This window comes from Hippopotamus amphibius, chromosome 11 (genome assembly GCF_030028045.1).
Source record: "Hippopotamus amphibius kiboko isolate mHipAmp2 chromosome 11, mHipAmp2.hap2, whole genome shotgun sequence".
NCBI classification, from domain to species: domain Eukaryota; kingdom Metazoa; phylum Chordata; class Mammalia; order Artiodactyla; family Hippopotamidae; genus Hippopotamus; species Hippopotamus amphibius.
In genome coordinates this window covers 23473269-23483097 of record NC_080196.1, presented here as the reverse complement: position 1 = coordinate 23483097, position 9829 = coordinate 23473269, and the positions used below count along the sequence as shown (strand labels likewise).

The 9829-nt window shown below is 55.6% G+C and overlaps 2 protein-coding genes across 2 annotated transcripts; one reads left to right on the top strand and one right to left on the bottom strand.

Moving 5' to 3' along the window:
• Window positions 1-343: 343 nt before the first annotated feature.
• On the top strand, window positions 344-5811 carry RNF39 (ring finger protein 39). Its single transcript, XM_057699738.1, has 4 exons — window positions 344-908; window positions 2604-2626; window positions 2843-2934; window positions 4398-5811. The coding sequence occupies exons 1-4, from the start codon at window positions 543-545 to the stop codon at window positions 4967-4969; spliced, it is 1053 nt and encodes a 350-aa protein (XP_057555721.1). The 5' UTR covers window positions 344-542; the 3' UTR covers window positions 4970-5811.
• On the bottom strand, window positions 5742-8912 carry PPP1R11 (protein phosphatase 1 regulatory inhibitor subunit 11). Its single transcript, XM_057699739.1, has 3 exons — window positions 8617-8912; window positions 7416-7524; window positions 5742-6989 (listed from the first exon to the last, which is right to left on the bottom strand). Exons 1-3 carry the CDS (start codon window positions 8683-8685, stop codon window positions 6787-6789), a joined length of 381 nt encoding a protein of 126 aa, XP_057555722.1. The 5' UTR covers window positions 8686-8912; the 3' UTR covers window positions 5742-6786.
• Window positions 8913-9829: the final 917 nt, after the last annotated feature.

The window sequence follows — 9829 nt, the reverse complement described above, 5'->3', positions numbered from 1 at the left end:
AGCCCCCAGCTGTAGGTGTGCCAGCCACCTGGAATGACTCATACCCTGGCGATGTGGGCACACATGCCGAAAGCGAGCCTGGGCACCCTGCCCACCTGTACACCGCAAGCCAAGGGGGAGGCAAGATTCTGGCTCTTCGGGGGGGGGGTGACAGGGGCTAACCCCTTGCTACCTTGCCCCCAGAACGCCCCCTAGCTACCACCTCCTCGGTTCGAGACCTAGGTGTCCCTTCCATACTCCTCCCCCAAAGCTTGCGGCGAAGCGGGAGAACCAGATGGGGTGTTACGCAAGGCCTGATGTTTACCTCCCGCAGGGGCCTCCTCCCTCCCTATAAAGCCTGACGTGGTGGGGAGATTGGCGGAGACAGACTGGTTGAAGAGAGAGGCGATCGCAGGAGAGGGCCAGAAAAGTGTCAGAAAGTTAATGCGGGAGGCGGAGAGAGGGGCAGCGACGCAACCAGCAGCAGAGGCCCTCAGCCATCTGCGTACCCGAAGGCGGTCGCGGTGGTCGCGGAAGGGACGGCGCCCGGACGCTGGCTCCCTATGGAGGCGTCCGAGCTGCTGGGCCCGGGGCTGGTGGAGCGTCTGGAGCAGCTGGCGACGTGCCCGCTGTGCGGGGGCCCCTTCCAGGACCCGGTGCTCCTGGCGTGTGAGCACAGCTTCTGCCGCGCGTGCCTGGCGCGCCGCTGGGGGACCCCGCCGGCGACCGGCCCGGAGACGCCCCCCACCGCGTGCCCGTGCTGCGGCCTGCCGTGCCCCCGCCGCTGCCTGAGGTCTAACGTGCGGCTGGCGGTGGAGGTGCGGATCAGCCGCGGACTGCGGGAGAAGCTGGCCGAGCCCGAGGCGCGTGCGGGGAAACGCCGGGGCGGCCGCATCCCCACCATGGGCTGCCTGGACCCGCACGAAGAGGTGAGGCCGCTGTGCGCTTCGCGAGTCCGCAGCTGTCGGCGGAAGGGGCCATCGGTGCGCTCCCCGGGGGAGCGCGGAATGGCATCTCCCCAGCTGGAGCCCCTCGGGAAGTTTAGGCAAAAGATGGAGTTGGGGAGAGAAAAGCAGAGGACGAGGGGGCGGCGGCTATCAAGTGAGAGGTGCCGGGACAGACGACGGGAAGGAGTTGACGTTTTGCCCACAGCGAAGCGGGCTGGAAGGATGCTCGAGTCTAGTTAGAGGGGCTGGAGGGAAGGGGCGGGGGCTCTAGACAGAACGCGAGGAGACCCCTGAGGCCCTGCGAGGAGCGCGGGAACTGGGAGGCTGGGGAAAGACGCCGCTAGACGCCTGGGAGGAGGAGGCCGGGAGGAGCCGAGGGAGCCATCGGTGGGGAGGAGGGAGGAAAGTGAAGGGGACGGGAGAGAGCTGGGGGCCTAGGAGGTTGGTGAGGGAGATCGGAACCAGCCAAGGGGAGGTGGAGCAGGAGGCAGGGCGGAGAAAAAGCTGGGGCGGAGAAAAAGCTGGAGCGGAGCGCCGGGAAAGGAGGGGGCTGTCAAAAAGAGGGCAGAAGGGAGGCAGATGGAGTAGGTCCCCCGGTTCCGGCCTGGGCCTTGCTGTGTTGTTTGTTAGTGTTGTCCTCCGCTCCTCCCAGGGCCCCAGGAAGAGGTGGCCACGGGTGGAGGCAAGGTCCGGGAGAACAGCCGCTGGGACCTCCGGCTCCTCTCCACATGCCACCCTGTTCACCCACCCACCCTCCCGCGTCTCTCCGGGGCCCTGACTCCTTGGCCATCGACCAACACTTCCCTTGCCCGGCCCCCAGGCGCCCTGGATTCCCGACTGGCTTCTCGCCAGCAGCCGAGCCGGTCTCAAGTCTTGCTTCCACCCTTTGAAGTCTACATATACCTAATTAGTCTAGGTGTAATTGGCATAATTAGGCAAATTGCCTTTCCTCTCTCCCCTTCACCACCCTACTCTTCTGCCCGTCTTTCCCACTGGACAGCGAAGGGGGAAGAGGGAATCGTAGGGGGAGCATCCAGCGCCCTCTCCTGGCTCCCACGGTACCCTGCAGATCTGCTGGGCCTTCTGGGGCACATCTAAGTCCAGCTGCCTCCTCGGTCAGGGTAGAGAGATACAGAACAAAGGGCCCAATAAACGCCACTGGCCTTTTATGGCGAGAGAGGAAGCAGCTTTATTATAAGGCTTTTATAAACAAACTCTTAGCCTAAAGACTCTAAGGATGTGTGATGGAGGAGGAGGGGAATGTTTATCTGGTATTACATCCTCAGGAAGGTGGAGAAGGATGGGCGCCACTGAGATGGAGAAGTGGGGGTGGGGGGTGGGGGGTAGGAAACAGGGAAAGGCAAGGACTCTGGGGGCAAGAAAAGGCCTGGGTGAGGCTGGGGAAGGGGAGCTGAGAGGCTTTGGGGCATGGGGAAGGGAGAAGGATGGTGGCGGGTGGAATTAGGAGGATGAGAAAGTGGTGGTTGAGAGAAGGAAAGGACACGAAGGGGGAGAATGAGAGGCAAAGGGAGCACAGGGGATAAAGAGGTGAGATCAGTCTGAGATGTGGGGAGGGACCTCACCAAATCAGACCCAGCTACCTGAGGAGGTGGGGGAGAGCTCCCTCACAGTATGAAGCCCAGAGCTCACATCCATGTTTTTTTTCTGCCCACCCAGGATATGAAGAAGACATGGAGAAGGTGAGTTCCATTTTTACTGTTTCTTCTTCCCCACCACCAGCTGCCACATCCACCACCTTCTCACGGGAACCACATCCTCGTCCCCACTCACAGACAGGTCTTCTGGGTGTGGCCTCGCCCTTTTCTGCTCCAGAGATGTGAATGGGGTCGGGGTGGGGGCATCAGAGGGCGGAGGGTGTCTACTAATTTCCTGACCCTTCTACCTCATCTATCTAGGTTTGATGCCCCAATGCCCAAGTCATCTAACTCAGAGGACGATCTCCCTGAAGATTACCCAGTGGTCAAAAACATGCTTCATAGACTGACGGGTAAGGAGGGCAGAAGGGAGGGAACTAAATGAGAAGCTGTTTTCAGTTTGTTCCCTTTTCGCTCTCCAATATGATCAAGTTCTTTCTGATGTCTGTATTAGTTTCCTAGGGCCGCCGTAACAATGCATCGCACAATAGAATGCCTTAAACAACAGAAATTTATTGTCTCATGGTTCTAGAGGTAGAAGTCAAGGTGTCGACTGTGTTGGTTCCTTCTGGGGGCTGAGCGGGAGACTGTGTTCCAGGACTCTCTCCTAGCTTCTGATAGCCTTGGCCTGTGGATGCCATTCTCCCTGTGTCTTCACAGCATCTTCCCTCTATACACACTAGTGTTTGGGTCTAAATTTCCCCTTTTTATAAGGACACTGGTTATATTGGATTGGAGTCCACCCTAATGACCTAATTTAAACCTGATTACCTCCATAAAGATTCTATTTCCAAATACAGTCAAATTCTGAAGTATTGAGGGGACTTTACAACTTTCTGGGGGAACACAAGTCAACCCATAACAAGGTCTATCCTTCATTCCTCATATTCCAGTCACTCTCCCCTCTTACCTGTTCATACACTCTCACAACAGACCCCTGGAGGTCAGCTGCTCCTGGGGAACCCCTGCTGCCACCACTCCTCATCACTCCCTCCCAGAAATGTCCCAGGACTCCTGCTTCTCCTTGCCCCTGGCATTCTGGGCCTTCTCTGCAGTTTCTGAGGAGTCCCTTCCATCACTCCCAAGGCTGCCCTCTGCCCTTCTTTAAACTGCCTACAGAAGGTGCTCCACCCTCTTGGTGACCCACCATCCCACCCAACCCAGATTGCTTCTTGCACCCCTAATCCAGAAATCTTTCGTCATAGAAACCCATACACACAAGACCAATGATTAGTTCTTTCTGGTCCCTTTGGCTATCACCACCTTCTCTCTCCTCTGCCCCACCCTCCCTATAGAAATAGGCCTGTCTACTCCCACGTATTCTTGTGGGTGGTGGGCTGGTTTCTCAGGATACTTTGGATTCCTCCCTGTGGCCCTCCTCTCTATCACTCCTGGTGCTGGTATCTGGTATCAGTCTTCCTCTTTAGCTCCACCCTCCCCATCCTGTTGACTCAGCTCCCACGTCCGGCTGCAGATGCTGCTGACTGAGGTATCAGACCTTATGCTCCCTAGATGTCAGACCTGCCAAGCACACAAACCAGGACACCCCTCCTTCAATCTCTGCGCTATGCCCCCTGCCCTGGGCTAGCAGGGTCCTCCTCCAAGTCCAGTTCTCCAGAAGAAAGTGGCCCATCTGCGCAGGTTGAGTCTTGCCCGAGCCTGCTCTTCATTTGCCTTCACCTTCTTTGGTCCTTCAACCGCTTTTTGAGCTGTTGTGGGCATCTCGTGTGCCCTCCCAGGCGTCCTCTCCATCCTATCCTGCCTCTGACTCGGAAAGAACTCTCACACGATCCTCCCCCTGCGTTCCCCTCTCCAGCCGACCTGACCCTGGATCCTGGCACCGCTCACCGCCGCCTTCTGGTCTCCGCGGACCGCCGCAGCGTCCGACTGGCCCCACCGGGGACACCCGCGCCCCCCGACGGCCCAGCGCGCTTCGATCAGCTGCCGGCGGTGCTGGGCGCGCAGGGCTTCGCGGCTGGCCGCCACTGTTGGGAGGTGGAGACCGCGGACGCCGCCTGCCGCGGAGAGGCTTCCGGGGAGGATGAGGACGACGGGGAGAGCCTCTACGCCCTGGGCGCGGCCGGGGAGTCGGTGCGACGCAAGGGCCGAGTAGGGCTGTGCCCCGCGGGGGCCGTGTGGGCCGTGGAGGGTCGCGGCGGGCGCCTGTGGGCGCTCACGGCCCCGGAGCCCACCCCGCTGGGCGGCGCGGGGCCCCTGCCGCGGCGCATCCGCGTGGACTTGGACTGGGAGCGGGGCCGCGTGGCCTTCTACGACGGCCGCTCCCTCGACTTGCTCTTCGCCTTCCAGGCGCCCGGCCCCCTGGGGGAGCGCGTCTTCCCGCTGCTGTGCACCCGCGCCCCCCTCCGCATCGTGCCAGCGGAAGGCTGAGAGGCTGGCCCACAACCCCCATTCTGACTTGGCTCAAAAGCAGGCCGCTTCCTCTTGGGCACGGAAATCCCTACTCATTCCAGGGATGACGTCCACGCCCACTGCCGGTGTACTGATAAGCACGCCCGCCCCCCCACCTACACTATTTTCTCCCAAGTAGTTAGGACCTCAGCTGGCCTCCAGTTTCCACATCCATGCCCAAAGCTGAATTCATTCCTGCCCCCAGCCCCAGTCTTGGGATGCTTCTCTCCCACGGTTCCCCCAGTACTTCCCAAGGGATCTCTCCCCTTCTGTCTTTCCCAGGCCTAAATTGGGAAACAAGTCCTGCCCCATCAGTGCCGGTAAACGGCCAGTGTTTAATACACAGAGGCCTTGTCGATGAAACATTCACCTCCCACCCCTGCCTCTCCTCCTGGCTAAGAAGGGCCCAGTGCCCTCTCCACAGCTCTGAGGCTTGGGCTTCCCTGCCTGGTCCACTCTGAGGTTTCCTCTCAAGAGGAACAAGAGCCTCCTCCCCAAAAACAAGAGGCTTGACTCTGGCCTGGGCCTTAATTAAGGCCCTCTGTTTTGGGGAGATGGGGACCGGCCAGCTCTACTCCACCCTGACAGCTTTTTCCCATTAAGAACCTTCTTAAAACCTGCCCTGGCACATACTCACAAGGAACCAATGTTGCTACCTCTCCTTTCCTCAGCCTGGGAATGGCCCAGACACCACAAATTCACCCTTGTATATAGCCTCACTTCTTTCCCCATAAGTATAAATGGGCCTGTATTTAACACATTTTGTGATGTTGGGTTATTTATTTTGTGCATCTGTGGCAATAAATGAGATCTCAATGGTGGTATGGATTTGACTGATCTCTGCAACTGTGCACGGCAAGAGGCCTGGAAAATGATATCCAGATCCCAGTAAGGGGTGGGGAAGGCCAGGAGGGCTGCACGTCTGGGCCGGCAGAGACATCAAAGTGTAGGAAGGAAGGGCTAAGAGTGCATCTCTTTGCTCCCTCCCTTTTTCTTCCTCTCCCAGGGACCCAGGCCCCTGGGACCATGTTGGATCTGTTTCCTAAGCTGGAAGACCAAAGGCTGAGGAGATAGTTGGTTCTAAGTGACCAGTCTTGAAGCCAGCTTTGTCAGAAACCCTAGGTCACACTGGAAGGGTGAGGAGAGAGGACATGACTATTTCTTTTTCCATTTCCCATTAAAGGTGACAATGACAAAGACCTCTCTCTCTCCTAACTCCTCTTAAGGGCATGAGGGTAGTGGGCAGGAGAAGAGGGAAAGGGCTAAAAGCCCTGAGGTCTCACATAAGACCTCACATCCCACAGGCAAGGACTAAGAGTTAGGATGACATAAATACATTACTGGAAGAGCTCTAAGCCAGGATTAACAAGCATAGCTGGGGCAAGATTGCCTGGAATCTGACTAGGACCCTGGCAGTGAAAGCTGGGGCTGTTGCAAACCCAATTTAACTGTTTGGAACTCAAGTAGAGGGTGCAAGGGGCCACGATAATTGGATCCCAGGACAGGCAGTTTGGCAGTGAGAACAAAGGGAAAAGACTGGGACCAAGAAGCCTGGATCCCTGAAGAGAGAAGGAGAAATGAGGGCTGGGGGAACCCAGAAGCCCGGGTTCTGGAATAGCAGCAAGTCAGAATTCCAGGATCTCTGTCCACCCTCCTCTCCCTCTTACCTCTAATCAGGTAGAGGGGAGGGGAGGAGGGGGCTGGAGAAGGGATCAAACCATGGGTTTAGTCCCCGAGTAGCCACATGAATACATTCAGGGCCAGACAGACACAGGAATGGTGGGGGAGAGAGGAATTTAGTGCTGCATGGGCCCTGGAGGGGGCTGGGAGGGGTCAGGAGGCTGGGGAGGGGTGGTGGGGCTTGGTCCTGGGGTTGCACGACGCCGTCCTTTGCGGTGGCCCCGTACACAGTGTGTATGACCACAGCCCTCCTCTTCCTCCTCATCACTCTCCGTGGAGCTCTCGCCAAAGGCCCGAGGTTTCTCATAAATACAGCAGCCTGGATTTGGAGGGAGGAGCCCAGTTAAAAAGGAGGTAAAGATAAGATGTAGCATCAGTTCCATTCCCACTGCATCTCAGTAAAAATTCCTACTTCCACCACCTTCTCCTTCTACCTTCCAGGATCCAGCTTCCCCAGGGCCACACCCTGGGACTCAGTTACCCAACCCCCTTGTCATTCCCAGCCAGGAATCCAAAGCTCCACTTCTCCCACCTCAGATACCTCTTGACTTTAGGCCTTGGCACATCCAATTCAATCCCCTCCCTACCCCTTTCCCTCTAACTTTAACCTCCTCTCCCTGATACCAGATAACCACAGGACTGTGAGTTTCTGGGGGCTTCGGGAAGGCCAGTGAATGTGAAAAGCCAGAAGATATGCTGAGGGGAGCCAGGACTCCAGGGTTACTGTGGGCCAACAACTACTCACATTTTGATGAGCGGCGGCCCATGTGTTCGTTGTCTACAGTGTCACTCGTCCATTCCACCTTTTTCTCTGGCTTCCGTTTCCGAAGTTTGATGGTTAGGCTCCGGTTCTCCTGGAAGGTTAAGAAGGATGGGCACACCTAACTAGTTCCTGCCTACAAACCTTTCCCACTTCCTCCCGGGGGCCTCCTCTCTTCCCTTCCCCAGCTCAATCAGGATCACAGACATAGCACCAGAGGAGCTGAGTGCTGGGAGAAGATAAAGTAGAACAGGTTTTTGGCCTCAGGGTGTCCCTTGAGGAATCAGGAAGTATTATTTCCTGTTCTTGGTAACCACTAGTATACAGAGAAGAGATAATTCCTAACCTAGGAAAGGTCCCAGAAAATCTTCCAAGGAAAATATAATCCTCGCTGTTTCTCCGTCTTCCTCCCCAAATCATCCTTGGTAGTATTAACATATGGAAATTATTTTCTTAGTCACCAGTGCCTAATCTTTGCTCTCCCTTCCTTTTCCCAGACCCCCTATTCTTTTTCCCATTAAAGAAAGAACTCTGTTCTCACCTCTCTCATCCTCAAGCCCAGCCCTCCCCACCTGTTATCCACCTATTCCCCAGCATCCTGGCATCTCTAGTAACTATTACTCTAAACTCCCTTAGTCCAAGGGTTATTAAGCCCAATACAACCTTCTCCCTTTGAAAGCAACTCATTTTTGCATAAATGCTACATTTTTCTCTATTTACATCTCCTCTGATTTTTCAAAATACTATCTTCTTCATCTCCCTTGCCTCCTACCATCATTCCCTCTGCTTCCTTTTACAATCATCCCTTCAACAAATATTTATTGATTAGTATGCGTCTAGTCAAATTCCCCTACAACTGGCCTCCAACCATGCTTTCTCCCCACAGCCCTTCATTTCATCCAGCACATCTCTTGCTCCTTAATCTCCAAGTTCCCGTTCTTTCATTACTTATACACACCACCACCCCAAGCAGCATCACCTATATCCTAACTCTATTGCATGTCTCTTGACCAGCCTTCTGAACCGACTCTAACACACCAAAAATCCCCAATACTTTGCGAGTCTCCCAACCCCACTTCCTCCGATATCCCCAAGCCCAGTCCCTCCCGCAACTCTCCAAAGCCCTATCCCTTCCCTCCCGGCATCTCCCCGACCCCTAAACAGCACCGCCCCCCGCCTTTCTCACGGGCTCGGTTGTCACGGTAACCGTTGTCTCAGTGACGGTCTCACTCAGCCCGGCCCCTGCCTCCGCCATGGCTAAGGCTGAGGAGAGGGAGGAGGAGAGGAAGGGGGATGAGGCACCCTTCTGTCTTTTCTCTGTCTCTGAGGTCTAAGAGAATCGGTATCGGATTCAGATTAGTATCCAGGTTCCTCCACCTTCTTTTTTCCCCCTCCTCCTGGGCCTCCGCTGCCCCACCCCTGGGGATAACCTGTCCAACCCCACTTCCGGCTCTCCGCTTCCGGGTGTGACGAATTCTGTGGTTCCCTCTTTTCCCTTCCTGGCACTAAATGCGACAAAGCGCAGGGTCGCCGGATTAGTTCCGCCGTAATGTGACAGTGCGCAGGCGCCGCAAAGACGTGCCACCACTTGGGCGGAAGAGACGTCACTGCGGCGTGGGAGCAGGGGCGGGGCGATCAAGGGCAGCGCACTCACGCACCGCAGAGATTGAGCAGGAACCAGCCGTCCAGAAGGGTAGAGTCGGACTTGGCGGGGCTGAGTGGTTACCGCACCTGGTTCAGAAGTCGGGTAGCTGAGTCCACCCACCCCCATCCCTTGAGTGTGTGGGAGGGCGGGGAAAACTAAGGGGCAATAGTAATGATCCTACCACCGCCTAGCTTCGTTTCCTTGTTTCGTCTGGGAATTAGAGAATCGGGACCTGGGAGCAGCTGGAAGCACACTTGATTAAGAATCTGGGTGTTAATCCTCGCCCTGTGCCTATAAGTGTTCGAGCAGGACACTTAATGCGCCTTCAACTTGGATTTTTTTCCTGTCACTGTGTTGGAACTTGAAGATGGAGGCGCATAAAACACTCAGGCTCTGCCTTTTAGCTCCCAGTCTAATGGGAAAGACTGGCATAAATACTAACAAAAATATAAGACATTGGAATATTAACATAGATGTCTCATCTGTGAAACTGAATTTAGTTACATACTGCCTACACTTGCTCTGGGGTGGAGATGAGTAAGATCTAGCACAGAAATGGTCATAAATTACAATATAGGCCAATTTCTAAGATAAAAATATGTGTGTTCCTCAAGGAGCAAAAGATTTAGCACAGAAATGGTCATAAATTACAATATAGACCAGTTTCTAAGATAAAAATATGTGTATGTTCCTCAAGGAGCAAAAAAATGGGTTTTTTAGGTAAAGAAAGCAGCTTACAAAGTCGTGTTTGTGT